The sequence below is a fragment of the Chiloscyllium plagiosum genome, unplaced genomic scaffold (assembly GCF_037043375.1).
Source record: "Chiloscyllium plagiosum isolate Xiang-an unplaced genomic scaffold, Cpla_swu_hap1 HiC_scaffold_53X, whole genome shotgun sequence".
Taxonomy (NCBI): Eukaryota; Metazoa; Chordata; class Chondrichthyes; order Orectolobiformes; family Hemiscylliidae; genus Chiloscyllium; species Chiloscyllium plagiosum.
In genome coordinates, this window is record NW_028270191.1 from 14,433,851 (window position 1) to 14,453,702 (window position 19,852).

General features: G+C 40.8%; 1 protein-coding gene across 1 annotated transcript; it reads right to left on the bottom strand.

The window, feature by feature from the left end:
* Positions 1–2,063: 2,063 nt before the first annotated feature.
* On the bottom strand, positions 2,064–14,562 carry LOC122543425 (atypical chemokine receptor 5-like). The gene is made up of 3 exons (XM_087985425.1): positions 14,535–14,562; positions 5,452–5,573; positions 2,064–5,367 (listed from the first exon to the last, which is right to left on the bottom strand). Exon 3 carries the CDS (start codon positions 5,343–5,345, stop codon positions 4,338–4,340), a length of 1,008 nt encoding a protein of 335 aa, XP_087841551.1. The 5' UTR covers positions 5,346–5,367; positions 5,452–5,573; positions 14,535–14,562; the 3' UTR covers positions 2,064–4,337.
* Positions 14,563–19,852: the final 5,290 nt, after the last annotated feature.

Sequence of the window (19,852 nt, forward strand, 5' to 3'; positions counted from 1 at the left end):
CAGTGGGGAAGAAGCTGTTCTTGAACCTGTTGGTCCATGTGTTTAAGCTTTTGTATCTTCTGGACAATGGAAAAGTTGGAAGAGATTATAACCGGGGTGGGAGGGGTCTTTAATGATGTTGATTGTCTTTCCAAGGCAGTGAGGAATGTAAATGGATGGAATGTTAGCTTGTGTGATAGAGTGGGAAGTGTTCACAACTCTCTGTAGTTCCTTATGGGCCTGGGCAGTGCGGTTGCCGTACCAAGCCGTGATGGATCCGAATAGAATGCTTTCTATGGTGCATCAGTAAAAATTGGTGAGAGGTCTTCTAGACATGCTGAATTTCCTTGGTCTGCTGAGGAAGAAGAGGCATTGTTGTGCCTTCTTGACCATCGCATCAACTTGGGTGGCCCAGAACAGATTGTTGGCGATTGTCACACCTAGGAACTTGACGCTCTCAACTACTTCCATTGATGTAGATAGGGGGCGTGCCCTCCTTCCTGCTTCCTGAAGTCGATGATCAGCTCTTTGGTTTTGCTGACGTTGAAGGAGAGATTGTTATCTTTACACCAAGCACTCTGTCTCTTGCCTATATTCTGTCTTGTCATTGTTTTGATTTCTGGCCTACAACCATGGTGTAATCAGTGAACCTATAGATGGAGTTTGGATGAAATTTGGCCACACAATCATGAGTATACAGGGAGTACAGTAAGGGGCTGAGGACGCAGCTTTGCAGGGTGCCGGTATTGAGAATTGTCATGGAGGTGGTGCTGTTATCTATCCTCAGATTGTGGTCTGTGGGTCAGCAAATCGAAGATCCAGTTGCAAAGGGCGGAGCAGAGACCTAGGTCTCGGAGTTTGAAGATTAGTTTGATTGGGATTATAGTGTTGAAGGCGGAGCTGTAGTCAAAACGTAGAAGACTGGCGTCGATGTCCTTCTTGTCCAGATGTTCCAAGGCTAGGGAGAATGGCATCTGCCATGAACCTGTTGCACCGGTAGGCAAATTGCAAAGGATCAAGGCAGGCTGGGAGGCTAGAGTTCATATGAGCTATGACTGACCTCTCAAAGCACTTCAAAATTATGGAGGTCAGAGCCACCAGGCAGTAGTCATTAAGGCGTATCACATGTGTTTTCTTTGGTACCAGGATGATGGCAGTAAGGTGGTGATAATGGTTGCAATTGTGGTGGCAATGTTGCAGCAAGTATACCAGCACCAGAATCAAGTGAAACAACACCACCATGGAACCTGAGTCATTCCCAATCTTTTCAACCTTGGAGAGACAGCCAGTGATGAATCGTACACCCCAATTGATGTTCAGGTGCGAAGACTGGGAAAGTGTGTTGACCAGGACATTAAATTTAAAGTGGGTTGTATATCTGTTATGCATAAAACCTTATTGCATCATGAACTATCGTCTGGGACACTCTTCGCCCTTATAGATTTATTTTTATAAGATTTTAAATTGTTTGTTTTAAACGCACATTGTGGAATATTCACAGAGTAATATTTAATATCCCACATCATAGATTCAACACAAAACTTGCAGCAGTTCTGTCCAAACCTCTTGTGAAAGCTAAACTGTGGAACTTGTTTTTGATGACTGCCAGGTTCCTGCAGTGAGGATGCAGAGGGACATGCCCCCCCCCCCCTGCTATTGTCACTTGTTAAGCTCCTGAGCCTCTGTTGCCTCCCAGGAATTGTACTGAATTAGCGCAGTGCAAATCAGAAATAACAATAGTAGCCTAACCAGTGGCAATTAAGCCAAACCTCAAGATTTCAGTTACAGGTTTGGAATTAGCCATGTATTTTTACTACAGTGATAACGACCTTAAAAAAAAACATTATTTTTGTAGATTTTGGAGTGCTTTCTGTGAGGAGTTGCCATGTGTGTTTTTGAGTGCTTTTTGTTTTGTTATAATTTGATTGGGCAGAACGTTTTCTGGAGAAGGGTAAATGTAGGAGAATGGTTCAATGAAGTATGATTAGTGAGCATTAAGACTGGGACAAATCATAATCAATAAGAAACAAGAAAACAGATTTGATCAATGTGGAAATTGACACATATTCCGAACACAATCACAGTTTCATAATTTTTATTTGATAATAAAGAGACAGCTATTTTCCCACCCCATCAGAAGGTCACTGTTTGATTTCGTGAGCTTGCTCAAGTGCTGCATTCAGCTGTTAACTCAGCAATTAGCATGGCAACTGTGAGACATATAGCGACTTATCATATCTTTTCAAGTATGCCATATGAAAACATTGCTGTCAAGACCATTCCTGCCCTCATTTATGTGCTTTCCTGTTGAGTGCAGTATCCCTGTTTGATTTTTTGCTAATTATAGCAGCCGAGGTTTATTGCAGCACAGCTAATAGTGCTCTCGCTGAAAGCAGCTAAATCAGCACATACCAGGAATTGAACCAGAGGCTATATGGTCTGTAATAATTGTGCTGCATTCACCAACTGAGCCATAGGATAATGCATGAATAAGAAAACCTAGTTATATAGCGCTTTTAATTAAATAGAATATTCCGCAACTGCAGGAGTATTGTTAAGAACATGACACCAAACCAAACAAGATTTTAGAGGAAATACTCAAAAGCTTGGTCAGAAAGGTTGGTTTAAAGAAGCATCTTAAAAGAGGAAATGAGGCAAAGAGGTATAAGGAGGGCAACGTGTAAGACAGAAAGCTTTGTGATTATACAACACATCTCCCTCAAAATACTTCCCTTACAATGATGTATTTTTTGAAGTATATTCACTTATGTAGGCAAATATGATAACCATTTTATGCACAGCAGTGATTTACAAACAGCTAAGCAATCAAAGATCAGTTAATTGGATCAGGAGTTGAACTAGGATGCTGGGAAAATTCCTGAAAACTCATTTGTCCTTACGTAATACATTAACATCTACCTGACCTAATAGATCAGGTCTCTGTTTACTAGCTCATACAGTTCCGATAAGGTGATATTCCTCACCACAATACTAAATGATTTGCATGAATTATTGTACTCAAATTTTGAACAAGGGTATGAAGCTGCAATGTTCAAACTTGGAGGTGAGACTGTTACTAACTGAACCAAACCCAACTTTTAATCAGACTCATGGATGAAGTTTGTGCATTTAATTTGTCTTATTTTCATCATTATCCATTTGGTTTCCACCAACTCAGATCCATACCTCCTCCACCAAATGATAAGAGAAAAGTCAACTGCTATTGTGAAACTAATTAGGAAGAGGCACACTGTTGTTCCCCCAACCCCTTCCTGTCTGTGTACAAGTGGCTTGGAGCCTCTAGGTTGCTAGGAATGCACAATGTGCTCAGGGAGCTGAATCCTTCCACAAACTGGGTATTCTATATTCAATACAATAATACAGGGGTTTCCAAACAATGGTAATTTTCAACACATGGTCATGACAAAACAACCCACAAATCCCACACAACTCAATTATTTTCAAGATTTTACTACTAACTCTGAAATTTGTGCTAAATGACTCCAGTAGGCTGAAGGCTTGAGAAGGAGTTGTTTTTGGTACTTATGGATGAAAAACTCCAAAGTCCGATTCCAAGAAATTTCTGAGACTGAGGCAACACATAATGAGATGAAACCTTGGGAATGTTCTATATTTGCGAAGCGACATCATGTGACATGGAGCCACATTCTTTGCCTCATTTGCATCCTTCTTCTAACAAAATATTTAATTGGAACTATTTAATATTTTACAGCAATAAGATGCTCATATGACTTTCATTTGTGGTGAAAGGTGTACTATATCAATTTTGGGGTTTTTATTTGGGTTAGGCCTGTGAAAGTAATTTTTTTTAAACAGGTCATAAAGTAATTTGGAATAGTGACCTAAGTGCATTAACTCCAAGAAAGCATGTGACTGCAGAAACTGCAGTAAGAACTTAAATAGTTCTGAAAGGAGTAAAATCACTATGGAATTGAGTATCAGTAAAAGGACAGGACTGGGAATCAGGTTGAAATTTTGTTCTGATATTTTTATTCAGATCTTTCTCCCAATTTTATTTGTGTGCATGTGTACACATATAGCTTTGTTTGTTTTCTTTATTTTGTGGTTTAAACTTACGTTCTGTTATCAAAGAATATTTGCAACCTCATGCAGATACGTTTCAGCGATTAACCACCACAGAACCAACTGCAAACATTAAACATGTGATCTATCAAACCAATTTTCAATCTGGGATTTGAGATGTCCAGTATTACCATCAACTCGGATCATAAAAAATAACATTGAAATAAGAACAGCAATAGAAGAAAAAAAATGGCAGATCATTTTGACCAAATCAATAACACCCCTCATTTTCTCCTGCTTGTCAAAGGATTAAATCATGTAATGACCACGATATGCCTGGTGTCTGAAGAAATGGAAACATCATCATCCTCCTTGACATATTGTTTGGGCATGTACTTCACAACACTGGCTGTTAAATGATCCCGAAAATCTTTGTGTATAAAGTTGTACAGAATGGGATTTACGATACAGTGGAAAAAGCTGAGGCACTCCACCATGTCATAAAAGAAATATATAAACTCGAGCACAATACAGTCAAGAAAGATATCCAGTAGGGAAAGAAGTACAATTATGTAAAATGGTAACCAGCATATCAAAAATGCTATGATGTAACCATATATTATTTTACTGGTTTTTATGCTTTCTGTGTTACTGGAATTTTTCATAGCTCTTGCAGTGAAAATATTACTCAGTATAATTATAGGCAAAGGAATGATAAATCCAAGAACTAAAGTCAGAGAGTTTGTAACATACAACGATAACGCATGAGATAAGTAGCAATAAATATACACAATACCAAAAATTTCAGAATGCACAAACTGTGGTACAGATAGTAGTATTGCCACAGTCCACATGCACACACACACCATCCTACGGATATGACGGTCTCGTGATCCCTGGGCTTGGAATGGATATCGCAGTGAGACGTATCTGTCAATGCTAAAGCAGGCCAGGAAGAAAATGCTGCTGTACAGAGTAACAAAATAAATGAAGGAATCAAATTTACACAGAAAGTCTCCCCAGATCCAGTGGTAATTGTAAAAGGTCTCTGCCATCCTTAATGGGATGAATAAAACAGCACACAAGTCAGCGATAGCCATATTAAAAATGTAAAGATTGCTTTCTTTCCTGGACCCTTCCAACCGCCAGTTTATCCAAATGACAATGATATTTTCTATCAGACCTACCAAAAGAAAGAATAGATAGAAAGAAAACATTGTCATGTCCATTGTCTTGTAATCCAAATATATCAAACACCTGCAGTTATAACCATAGCAGTCATCACTGTTGTTGACATGCAAGCTGATGTTAGGAGTCATCATGGCTGAGCTCTCCTTGTAGAATCTGCAGAAATGAGAACAATTTATAATAAAATAGGTATTTAGATCAAATACAGAATCCATGAACTGCCTCATGAGTGTAACTTGCCTGGATTGATGTTAAGTTAAATAAACCAGGAAAATCCCAGATTCAGTCTGTGCTGACTTCGGTAGCAGGGTTGTTAAAAGTTGCCTGAGTATCCCTGAGGCAATAAACAATCAGGAAACTGCCTGCTGGAAACGACAATATGATCAAACACAGTTATGATGCTCCCTCAGTCAACTACCCTGCCAATATTCACCATCTAGCCTGCACAAGAAGAATACTCACTTGGGCAATAAACTAAAAGAGTACGTGAATGAATTAAGCGATATGTCTGCGTAATTTACTGCTTTCGGATGTGGAGAAAATAGATTTATTCCTTGTCTGCCAGTGTTAGACTTCTTTTTTCAAAAGTCTAATTTCGTGTCTAACGTCTGGTTGATATCAGAAGCTCTTTCTTTCAATAGGATTTGGCAGCTGCTTGTCACCTGCACTACCATTCTGAAGATTGAGTAAGTATCTTAACTACATGGCGTAGTAGTAAAATATAGAGACACAAAGGTTTAGTCCCCATACTCTGCTGAGATAAATTATGTTAGCTGAGACATCTGTAAAGGGGGCTACAAATGGCTTTCGCACTCCTTTACACAGAGGATAGTAAAAATCTGTAAATCTTTTCCCACAAAAAGCTTCAAATGGAAATTTCACAACTGAGATTGACAGACTTTGATAGACAAGGGGATTAAGAACCGAAGGAAAGAAAGAAGAACTTGCATCTGTACAGCATCGTTCATAACTTCAGGATGTCCGAGAGTGTTTTATAGATGATTAGATACTATTTGAGTGTTGTCACTATTGTAATGGAGGAAATAGGACAGCCAATTTGCTCATAATGAGTTTCCCACAAAGAGCAACAAAATAATGACAACTGTTTGGTTTTAGATATTAAACTACACCCGGTTATAGTCCAACAGGTTTATTTGAAATTGCAAGCTTTCAGAGCTCAGCTCCTTCCTTCAGCGTGGTATGACAGAGACATAAGACAGTATTTATAAGCAAAAAGTTAACAACTTTAAAGCGAGTTGCTTTTGTTGAATCCTTTAATCAGTTAGAAGGTAGACTGCTGATAAAAATGCAAAATCCAGATTCCTTTCTAGTCTTTATCCCGAGATAATTAAGGGTTTTATCAACGTACAAGAGGTGACATACAATGCACTTTTGGTGTGAGGTGCTGCTTCAAATCTGTCTATGTTTTAAGCTGAAGTCGGGTTTTTTTTATATTTTTGACAGAAAGGAATCTTGAATGAGATAATTTGTGTGTGTGTGTGTGTGAGAGAGAGAGAGAGCATGTGTGTGTGTGTGTATTTGAGAGAGTGCGAGTGTGTGTGCATGTGCAAGAGGATCTGTACAAGTGTGCAAGTGTGTGAGTCTGTGTGTGCTAGTATATAGTGTGGTGGGGTTACCGGTAGTGTGACATGAACCCAAGCACATAGTTGAGGCCCTCCCCATGGGTACAGAACTTAGCAAACAGCATCTGCTCGGGGATTTTGCGTTGTTGCATATCTCAAGTCCACCTTCGAGGATGTTCACCCAAAGATCAGAAACTGAATGTCTCGGAACGCCGAAGTGTTCCCCACTTGGAGGGAATGCCCCCCCTCCGCCACGCCCCTACCATGTGTTGATCGTTGCGCGTATCCATTCATCCATTGTTGTAGCATCTGCATGGCCTTGCCAATGTACCATGCCTTGGGGCATCCTTGCCTGCAACATATAAGATAGATGACATTGGCCGAGTGGTGGGAACACCACCCACTACATACACGACAGGTACACATGTGACTCGGCCAATGTTGTCTATCTTATATGTTGCAGGCAAGGATGACCTGAGGCATGGTACATTGGTGAGACCATGCAGATGCTACGACAGTGGATGAATGGACACCACAGCGATCAACACACAGGGAGCTCCCTCCCAGTGGGGGAACACTTCGACGGTCCAGGACATTCAGCCTCCAATCTTCAGTTTAGCATCCTCCAAGGCGGACTTCGAGATATGCATCAATGCAAAATCGCTGAGCAAAGACTGATAGCTAAGTTCCGTACCCATGCAAATTGTCTCAACAATGATCTTGGGTTCATGTCACACTACAGGTAACCCCACCACACTATATATTCCCACACACCAACTCACACACCCTTACACAGACCCTCTCCACAAACATTCACACTCTCTCAAGTGCATGCACCCACATTCACACTCTCTCAAATGCACACACACACACTCTCTCGCTCTCAAATGAACATACCCACACGCTCTCAAGTGGTGATTCGGAGATGCTGGTGTTGGACTGGGGTGTACAAAGTTAAAAATCACACAACACCAGGTTATAGTCCAACAGGTTTAATTGGAAGCACACTAGCTTTCGGAGCGACGCTCCTTCATCAGGTGATTGTGGAGGGTTCGATCATAACACAGAATTTATAGCAAAAATTTGCAGTGTGATGTAACTGAAATTATACATTGAAAAATTGATTGTCTGTTAAGCCTTTCATCTGTTAGAATACAGTGATAGTTTCACTTCTTTCACGTGTAAATCACAAAACCCTTTTTTTTAAAGTTGCATTCTCGGGTTAGCTGTTAACAATGGTGATAGCTAGACAATATGTTGAAGGTGTTAGCCCCCTGTGTTCTCTGTCTATGGCCTGATGTTTAGATTGATTCCAATCTAAAAAGTGAAATAACAGAGTTTTACATAAATTCATGCAGTTTTTGAGCTCAGAGTTCGACATGAATCTATGTGGTTTTTGAGCAAAGTGCAATGTAACTTTGTACCAAAAAAATTCACCACACACAATATATATGTGTGCATGTGGGTCTTTGTCTGTCTGTGTGTGTGTCTGTCTGGGGTGGGGGTTGTGAGTGTGAGAAAGTGTGTGTGTGTGTGTAGTGAGTGCAGAGTGTCTTAAGTCTGTGAGGGGGTGCATGTGTGGGAATCTGTGTGTCTATAAGGGTGTATGTGAGTGTCTGGGTGCGCGTCTGTGTGTATCTGTGTCCGTGTGCATGTGAGAGTGTGTGTGTGTGTAGGAATATCGGTGTGTGTGTGTGTGTGTAGTGCAATGGTGATCACCTGTAATGTGACATGAACCCAAGGTCCCGGTTGAGGCCCTCCCTATGGGTACGGAACTTAGCTATCAGCCTCTGCTCAGCCACTTTCCTCTGCTGCCTGTCCCGAAGTCCACCTTGGAGGATGGTCACCCGAAGGTCCGAGGCTGAATGTCCTGGACCACTGAAGTGTTCCCCAACTACACACACACACACACTTTCTCACACTCACAACCCCCACCCCAGACAGACACACACAGAGACAGACAAAGACCCACATGCACACATATATATTGTGTGTGGTGAATTTTTTTGGTACAAAGTTACATTGCACTTTGCTCAAAAACCACATAGATTCATGTCGAACTCTGAGCTCAAAAACTGCATGAATTTATGTAAAACTCTGTTATTTCACTTTTTAGATTGGAATCAATCTAAACATCAGGTCATAGACAGAACACAGGGGGCTAACACCTTCAACATATTGTCTAGCTATCACCATTGTTAACAGCTAACCCGAGAATGCAACTTTAAAAAAAGGGTTTTGTGATTTACACATGAAAGAAGTGAAACTATCACTGTATTCTAACAGATGAAAGGCTTAACAGACAATCAATTTTTCAATGTATAATTTCAGTTACATCACACTGCAAATTTTTGCTATAAATTCTGTGTTACGATCGAGCCCTCCACAATCACCTGATGAAGGAGCGTCGCTCCGAAAGCTAGTGTGTTTCCAATTAAACCTGTTGGACTATAACCTGGTGTTGTGTGATTTTTAGCTCTCAAGTGCACACACACACACACACTCTCTCTCTCAAATGTACACAAACTCACACTCTCTCACACATGTGCACACAGAAATTGTATCTCACATGTGCACACACTTTCTCTCTCGCACACGGAGACACAAATACTCTCTCAGGTGCGCACACACACACACTCTCTCAAATACACACACACACATGCTCTCAATTGCACATACACACACACACACAAACAGAGTCTCAAATGCCCACACACTCACACCCTCTCACACATTTGCACATACATTCTCTCTCACATGCGCAAATACACTTTCTCTCTCTCACATGCAGAGACAAACACACTCTCTCACATGTGCACACACACACTGTCTTTCACGGGCACACACGCACACGCACACGGACACACACATACTCTCTCTCTCTCTCAAAGCGGGACCTCACACCAAAAGTGCATTGTATGTCACCTCTTGTACGTTGATAAAACCCTTAATTATCTCGGGATAAAGACTAGAAATGAATCTGGATTTTGCATTTTTATCAGCAGTCTATCTCCTAACTAATTAAAGGATTCAACAAAGGTAACTGGTTTTAAAGTTGTGAACTTTCTGCTGATAAATATTGTGCCCTATGCCTCTCTATCATACCACGTCGAAGGAAGGAGCTGAGCTCTGAAAGTTTGCAATTTCAAATTAACCTGTGAGGCTATAACCGGGTGTAGTTTGATTTTTGACCTTGTCCACCCCAGTCCAACTCCGGCATCTCCACATCATGTTTTAGATATTGGTTGAGGGATAAATATTGACCAATATTTCTATTACTCTTTCATAGGGTAAGATGCCACTGCTCATTATTGCTCATCCCTAATTGCCCTTGAGAAATTGATGGCGAGCTACCTTCCTGAATTGCTACAGTCCATGTGGTGCTGCTACATCCACAGTGTTATTAAGAAAGGAGTTCCAGAACGGTGACCTAATGACAGCGAAGGAACAGTGATACAGTTCAAAGTGAGGATGGTGCATGGCTTGGAAGGGAGCTTGCACGTGGTGGTGTTCCTACACATCTGCTGCTCATCTTTCGAAGTTGCAGAAGCTGCAGCTTTGGAAGCTGCTGTCTAAGGAGCCTTGGCAAGTTTCTGCAGTACATCTGTGGAGCTGGGGACCTCAGAAGAAAGCCAAGATTGATCATCCACTTGGCACCACTGTCTGAAGATGGATGCAACTCTTCAGCCTTGTCTTTTGCACTGATGTGCTGGCTCCCTCATCATTGTGAATGGAGATATACATTTTTTTCTTAGTCTAGCAAGGGATACATGTCACTGGCAAGGTTGGCATGTGTTGCCTGACCTTAAATGCTCATGAACTGAATGATTTACTAGGCTATTTGTGATGGCACTAAAGAGTCAACCACATAGCTATGGGTCTGAAGTGACATGTAGGTCACACCAAATAAAAATTGCTAGTTTCTTTCCCTCAAAGCATTAGTCAACTAGATGGGGTTTTTCAACAATCAATGATACTTTCATGGTCACCATCAAGAGACATTCTATTATTCCAGATAAAATTAAAATAAAACCACAAACAAATCACTCACAATTCCATATTTATTAATTGAATTTAAATTCCACCAACCACCATGGAAAGATCTGAGCCCGTGTCACTAAAGCATCAGAGTTGAGAGTGTGGTGCTGGAAAAGCACAGCAGGTCAGACAGCATCCGAAGAGCAGGAAAATCAGCGTTTCGGGAACCTGACGAAGGGCTCTGATCTCCAGCATCTGCAGTCCTCACCAAAGCATTAACCTGAGCTTCTGGGTTACGAGTCATGTGATTATTACCACTACACTATCATCTCCCCATAATGCTGGGCATCTCAGGAAGAGGCTGAGAAGGACCAATCACTTGGTACTTCTGGGCAGAAGTGGTTGCAAATGCTTCAGCATTACTTTTTGCACTGATGTGCTGGGTTCCCCTATCATTGAGGATGGGGATATTTATGGAAACTCCTCTTCCTATTACTTGTTTATTTGTCCATCACTGTTCATGACTGGATGTGGTAGGACATAGAATTGTAGGGGTTCCATATGATAGGTTGATTGTGGGATAAGTTGATTCTCTTCATTGAATCAGTATTGACCACCCCCCCCCCCCCCCCCCCACCCCCCCACCCCCCACCCCCCCTTGGTTTGATGGTAACGATAGAGTGGGGAATAGGCTGAGCCATGAGATTACAGATTGTGGTTGAATACAATTTGGCTACGACTGATGGCCCACAGCCCCTATTTGAAATCTATCCCATTTCGCAAGATGGTAATACCACACAACATGATGGAAGGTACCCTCAAAGTGAAGACAGGCTTGCGAAGTTGTCACTACTACTAATACTGTCATGGACAGATGCATCTGCAGCAGGTAGGCTGGTGCGGATGGGGTCAAGTAGGTTTTTTTCTTTGTCTGTCAGCTGTGGCAGGCCCAGTTTACTAGTTATGTCCTTTAGTTCTCAGTCAGTAGTAGTGCTACTGAGGCCAATCTTGGTCATGGCTGTGAAAGTCCTCTCCTCAGGGTGTATTTACCTTGCCATCCTGAGAATATCTTCAAAGTGACCTTCAACATTGAAGAGTACTGAATCATTAGCTCTGAGAGGTGTGACAGGTAGTAATTAGCAGGAGATTTCTGTATCTAAGTTTGACCTGTTGCTATGAGACTTTATGGTGTCTGGAGTCAAGATTGAAGACTCCCAGGGCAACTCCCTTCTGACTGTATGCCATAGTGCCACCATCTTTGATGGGTCTGACTTTCTGGTCAGTAGGGTATACCCGGGATGGTGGTGTCTGGGGCATAGTCATACTCATGAGATCATGCCCTACAGACAATGTCAGGCTGTTTCTTGACTAGTCTGTGAGACAGCTCTCCCAACTTTGGCACAAACCCTCAGCTCTTAGTAATAGGACTTTTCAGGGTCAACAGGCCATTACTGTTTCTTTTTGAAAGCAGTTCCATGGGACTTTTTGCATCCACCTGAGAGGGAAGACCAGACCTCAGTTCAACATCTCATCAGAAAAGCAGCACACAATGATGAGCTCCCATCAAACTATAAGTTATCAAGAGTCAACATCTTCAGAAGAGGGGGAAAACACTTGAGGGAATAAAAGATACCACTGCTTTGGGCTTAGTGAAGGAAGATAGCAGAGAATCTAGGAACACAACGGGGTTTATTGTGTGAAACACTGAAATGTTTTGCAAGTTAACTATGTCATCACATCTGTGTAATTGAGAGACAGAAAATAAAAATCACCAAAAACACTTCATAATGATTTTGGCCAGGAAATCAAAATATTAAACTAAAAAGGCAGTTATCTAGTTCAACTCAAAAACTCAGGACCGGTCTTGTGAATTCATCCACCCCAACCAAATTGCTGGAAATACTCACCAGGTCAGGCAGCATCTATGGAGAGAAAAACAGAGGAAATGTTTTCAGGTCGATGAACTTTCTAACTTTCATGTTGTTTTGCTCTCCATAGATGCATCCACACTTGCTGAGTATTCCCAGCACTTTCTGTTTTTATTTCTGATTTTTTTAACAACTGTTGTATTTTGCAATTTGAAATCCAGGAATTACTTTTCCTTTGACTTTCTACTGAAAGGAAGTGAGTGACTCCAATCTAAGACTGAAGTGGGATAAGCTTTTTTGCTATTTTTTTTCCCATTTGTAAAGATATATTAGTTTATGAACATCTCTCACAACTTGGAGTGAAAGTCTGATTAAATAACTATACTTCGACTTTACATAGAGAGCAATATATACTCAGTTAAGGGTATTGAGTGAAATTTCCTTTCTCTCAATGGAGTCAGAAGTTAGTTCTGCGGTTAGTCGTGGAACATATCCCCCATGGGTACGAAGGGACCACTGTACCTGGTCTGTGCTGAGCTAGGTGATCTAAGTCTTAGAAAATTTGCCACAATTGGTCTGAGCACAGATACTGTATGAAAAGGTGGGATTGACAGTAATATTAGGACAGGTTTGCAAGCAGTTCATGCTTTTTGGGTAAGCTCCTCCAAAAGGCACACTACCCACAGATGTACGGATTGGACAGTACAGGGCAACCCCCGTTTCCATGGAATCGTTTTCCGCGGTTTCAGTTAACCGGGTTTACTGTGGCCAGAACATACTACAGGGAACCTTCTGGAACCAGGGACCAGAAGGCTGCCAGGAAGGTAAATCATCCATTGAAATGAATGGGTTCACTTCTATCCGTGATTTCGGGCTTCCCCGGTTTGTTGTGGAACATATCCCCCAAGGGTACAGAGGGACTATTGTACCTGGGCTGTGCTGAGCTAGGTGATCTAAGTCTTAGAAAATTTGCCACAATTGGCTTGAGCACAGTTGGATAGGGAAGGACAAACCTTAACCAGGCTTGTACAACAAGTACTAATGATGATCAAGTGACTCCTTACTGGAAAGACCAAATGTGTGAATATTTGTTGGAGACTGGATCAGGCACAATTGTGATGGCCTTGATTGTGGAATAGCCTGCTGAAACCTACTGTTTAGACTCACAAATGAAAATCTTCCACTTGATCGCGGGACCAGAAGATGACTTATCTTTTAAATTGTACCTCAACATTGAGGTCAAAGCATTAAGGAGAGAAAGAGAGGAGTGATTAAAAAGGGTGAGCTTCTGCTAGTGGGTGGTGGTGATGGTGGTGGTGGGGGATGGAGATTGATCTCCTGAACGTCTCCTGTCACTTCAACATAAGAGCTCTGGAAACACCTCAACAAGAGTATAAATCACAATTGAGAATGGGAGATGGCTGTTGTGTGGAGAATCATGCATAGAAATTTACCACTGGAGTTGACAAAATCTTTCAGAACTGGATTCAAAATGGACTCAGAAGCAAAATGAATGAAGTAATCAGGCAGGTTTTTATTTCATGCTGTAAGGGTTTTAATTAAATCAATTTTGAATTGAACTTCAGTTTGAATTAAAACTACAGGAGAAAAGCAGAACATCATGACAAATACACAGTTTCAATGTCGTCAGGTTCTCTTTAAATTAATCAGTGACTCAAATATCTCCCTCTATCTCTTTCTACCAAAGACTTCACTTTGTTATTGTGTTGTACTGAGTTCCTTCAAAAGGTTAATAATGTACCTTTTCTGTTATGGAGATCATTACATTGTGCAATGTGAAGAAAATCATACAGAACATATCTCATTATAATCCCCATAATGTAGAATATTCATCTCTTAAATTGTTACAGATAGTAAGAAAATTGTCACTGACCTGGATAAATGTTCCTTGCACTGTGCCCAACAATTTACTCCAACAGTAAAAGAAGCTCTCCAAACAATGACCGTTTCATTGTGAACTCTGACATTTATTGGTGTGCGTTGCAGGGAGGAAGGAATACGAGGGGAGATTTTGCTGTAAACAGGAAAATATGGGAGCTAAGATTATGTAATCAAATGTCTGGGTGAAGAAGGTGTAGTAAGATAATGGATGTCTTGTTTGGCTTTTTCTTTGAAAAGTTAGCATAATTAATTTCCAATATGAGCCAAGTAACCATTAACTCGCTAATTGTATACTGGATAAAACCAAGAAATAAACTGATAGAGGAAGTTGTTCCTTTTAAAACACTGGGAAATTGGGTTGGATATTTTTCAAAATGAAAATAGTTTATAACTCTTCAATTTATTAATGCCCTTAAAATCTAGTAGATAAACATACTGTGTGGTCTGGCATTAAATTCACAACCTCTTGTTGGATCCTTGGGCTGTATTTAGTTAGTTGGTCTCAACTAAGATATCAATGGATTTTATACTTTCTCACAGGTCCCCTAAGCTGTGAAGACGATTGGTCTCAGTTGTGATTACTCCTGTGATAAAATATCTTACAAGCACGAGGTGCTACTGGTTCCCATGGAATTGTAACCCAACATGACTCAGTGGCTAAATGAGAGTATGAGTGAAGACTTGAGAAAGAAATAAAGCTCTTTAATGTGAGAGGAGATATTCACAATCCTATCCTTTTTTCCATCAATTGAAAACTTGTTATTTCAGTGATTCCCCTTTCCCTAGGTGGACACTTACATGGCAGAAGAGAAGGCATTTTCATTTGGAGGGGGATACCATAGCCAGGGTGCATCCATATAAGATAGTCACTAATAAATCCAATAGGGAATTCAGGAGAAGATGCTTCACATGGACAGCGGTAGAACCCATTACCACAGGGAGTGATTGAGGCAAACAGTATGTAGACACATTCAAGGATGCCAGATAAACACAAGGAACAAAAGAAATAAAAGAACATGATAATAGGGCCAGATGAAGCAGACGGATATAGAATGCAAACACTGGCAAGATGTACCTCACCATATGTAAGCTAGGCTTTCACCCAAGACATGAGCAACCTGATAGTGAATATATCCTTTGGACCCCTATGTCAAGAGTTCAAATGGAAATTCTGACACTTCTGATATTTATTTACAGATCAGTACTTTCATGCCAGATATTTGACCAATTTAACCCAGCAGCTGTATTAACTTTATTAAGGTTAAGAAGAAAGTGGAGGAAGATAAGAGGAATGGGCAACATAATCAGAACCAGAGGCATGTGGCTCAGGGCACTGCAGCTATGAACAAGCAAGCAGTGCATGAAGAGGAGAACCAGGGTCTTCAGCATTATCGAGCCGTCTACCAAGAGAGGGCATAACATAATGCTTGATGCTTGTTTGATTTATTGTTGTCACATGTACCGAGATACAGTGAAAAGTGTTGTGTGCTACATAGGCAGATCATATCATACAGAGTGCATCAGGGTAGCAGAACAGAGTGCAGAATTTAGTGTTACAGCTGCAGAGAAGGTGTAGAGAGAGAGATCAGAATTAACATTTGAGAGACCTGTTGAAAAGTCTGATAACAGTGAGGATGAAGCTGTTCTTGAATCAGTTCATGCGTATATTCAAACTTTGATATCTTCTGCCCAATGGAAGAAGGTGGAAGAGAGTATAACTGGAGTGGGAGGGGTTTTTGATGATGTTGGCTGCTTTCCTGAGGCCACAAGAAGTCTAGATGGAGTCAATGTATGGAAGGCTGGTATGCATGATGGACTGGCTGTGTTCACGTCTATCTGTAGTTTCTTGTGGTCTTGGGAAGAGTGGTTGCATACCACACTGTGGTGCATCCAGATAGGATGCTTTCTATGGTGCATCTATACAAATTGGTAAGAGTCTTTGTGGACATGCCAAATTTCCTTAGCCTCCTGAGGAATTAGAGCTGTTCTTGTGCATTCTTGGCCATCATGTTGACGGATTGTTGGTCATCATCATTCCAGGAACTTGACACTCTCGACCATCTCCATCTCAGCACCATTGATGCAGGCAGGGCATGTCCTTTTCTCCACTTATTGAAGTCAATGATCAGGTCCTTCATTTTGCTAACATTGATGGAGAGATTGTTATCTTTACACCATGCCGCGAAGCACTCAATCTTTCTCTCTCATATGCATACAGGTATACCCCTCCCACTCACACCTACACACACACCCTCTCACAATACCCCATCACACTCCCACACACGCTGAACCAAGCTTACACACATACTCTATCACATGCACCCACACACACACTCACACTCACAGTCACACTCACACTCAATCTGTTGCTCCAACATGCACACACATATAAGCTTATGGGGTGAATTTGTTTTTGCAGAATTATATTTTACTTTTCTCAAAAACTGTATGAATATATGTAAAACTGTGAAACTAGGTTGAAAAATCGCACAGCACCGGGTTATAGTCCAACAGGTTTGTTTGGAGGCACTAGCTTCCGGAGCACCGCTCCTTCATCAGGGAGATGTGGGAATGGCGCTCCAAGGGCTGGTGCTTCCAGGTGACCTGTTGGACTGTAACCTGGTGGGAACATAGGGAACCGATTGCTGGGCCTCTTACTGAGAATATTTGTATTATCGATAGTCACAGATGAGGCGCCCAAACACTGCAGGTTGTCTAATGTGGTGCCACTGTCTAAGAAAGGTGATAAGGACAAGCCAGGGAACTATAAACCAGTGAGCCTGACGTTGGTGGTGGGCAAGTTGTTGGAGGGAATCCTGAAGGACAGGATGTCCATGTATCTGGAAAGGCAAGGACTGATTAGGGATAGTCAACATGGCTTTGTGTGTGGGAAATCACTTCTCACAAACTTGATTGAGTTTTTTGAAGAAGTAACAAAGAGGATTGATGAGGGCAGATTGGTCAATGTGATCTTTATGGACTTCAGTAAGGTGTTCGACAAGGTTCCCCATGGGAGACTGGTTAGCAAGGTTAGATCTCACGGAATACAGGGAGAACTAGCCATTTGGATACAGAACTGGCTCAAAGGTAGAAGGCAGAGGGTGGTGGTGGAGGGTTGTTTTTCAGACTGGAGGCCAGTGACCAGAGGAGTGCCACAAGGATCGGTGTTGGGTCCACTACTTTCCATCATTCATATAAATGATTTGGATGTGAGCATAAGTAGTATAGATGCTGTTTTCATATGGATACTAAGCTGCGGAAATGGGGAAGGCTGCTTAAATCTTCTTCAAAGAGGTCACTAGGGATTTTACTGAGAAACAATGAAGCAAATTGTTTTTTAGTTGGCATCTTGGGACAAGACTATTAGTGTTCCCCTTTACCAACTCTGCTAGTTGAAAGCAAAATGTGTTGTACATGCTGAGAAGTACTGCACATGCTCTGACTGGGATATCCAGGTACAAAGTAATACCTCTGAGGTTTTGAGACTGACGCCTTTAAACGACAAGGCTAATGAAGAATCTCAAAAATGCAAACTCATATCAAGGCTTAATCATATTATTGTGAAACCTGTAATGTCAGAAAGTTCTATTAGAAACAATGGAAGCATTTCCACTGGATTCTACTAATCACCCTCTATAACTGATAGAAACTTTGAACAAATTTCTGGAGATCTCCTGTTAAAATTCTCGGCATATATTTTATAAGTCAGTAGATGGCAAGTGGGGAGATCTAATTAAATGGTGTGGAAATGTGATACACTCTATGGCATTCCAGGTGTATACTCTATTGATACCAAAAATTAGATTTTCCAAGACTTTTTGCAAGGAGAGAAGGAGATTCATAGAATCACAAAATGACACACAACCATTTGGCCAGTTGTACCTGTACTGGCTTTTGAAGAAACTATTCAATTACTTTGAACTTTTTCCATAGTCAGCCAAGCATTTCCCCTTCACGGACATACCCATTTCCCCTTTGAAAATTGTTACTTAATCTGTATCCACTGCCCTTTCAGAATGTGCATTAATTACTACCGTAAAAGTGTATAGGTTCTTATCTCAGATGAAATTCCTGGCAGCCTCTTGGTCCCTGGTTCTAGAACGTTTCCTATGATATGTTCGAGCCGCGATAAACCGTGGGTAAATTAAACCGTGGGATATGGGGGTCGCCCTATATGCATTTGATAAAACTGATTTCTCATCATGTTGCTTCAAGGAAACTGGAGGCTATGTTTAATACAGGACAATTGTGTGTTGCAATGGAGTATGCACAATTGTTACTGTTTTTATGAATAGGAATGTTTGTGAAAAACTGAGAGATAAATATACAGTATAAATAAAGTACAAGAGGTAAATTATAAAGAAATGTAGTATAACAGAAAAAATGACATGAACTTGCATTTGGAAGATCTTATTTAATTGTGGAAGTTCATGTATGATAGGAGTGGAAATTAAAAAGCTTAATATGTGAAACAGTACATTGGAATGTATTCATGTGTAGAAAATCCATTGCAGACAAAAATATTTAATACAATGTGATAAATGATTTAATTGCATTAGTATTTGTAGATTCATATACCTTCATGTTTCTTTTGTCACATTCTGTCAAAAGTCTGTTTGGGATTTACTTCCTTTCACTGTTATTTTTTTCGAAAACGCAATTTGCGCATTTCTTTGTATTGAATTGCATCTGGGACATACATGTTTGCAATGTACTGTCGAAGCACTGTGATGGGACCAAATAATCAGCTCCAAGGAGTGGATGGAACAGCTGATCAGAGGCAGAAACACAGGGAAGGCAAAAAAGGAGATGGAGGCACGTGGAGGCATACACACAAAGGCAAATAAAGGATTCTGTCTTGTTGCAAGTTAAAACTAGAACCCTGACCCATCCCAAAACAATTTATGGGCGTTAGGCCAAAAAAACAGGATGTTGATAACCTTAAATAAGAAAGCAAGACTTGGGAAAATGGACTTGCTGAGCTTTTAGGTTAGTAATGGAACAACCTTTCTATCAACTTGTAACGACTATTGTGGACTTGGCATTTTGTTCCATATCCTGTCTCCTGTGGATTGCTGTTTACTGTAAATGCTTTCTTATGTGCTTTCCTGTTTTAATCTCAACAAGAAATATCAATCAATGAAAGATTCTGAAGGAACAGTAAGTTACTAAGGAAGTACATATATCAGAAAATAGCAGATTTCTCTTTGAAAAAATGCAGAGACAAAGCAGTTGAGGGAGAACATGACCATTTATTGATTGCTTTTCTCGAGACACTTTTTTCATCTCTGTCCTCAATGTATGACCTCT

Coding starts and splice junctions, on each gene's coding strand:
- LOC122543425 (XM_087985425.1), bottom strand. CDS start 5,345: ATGATGACTCCTAACATCAGCTTGCATGTCAACAACAGTGATGACTGC.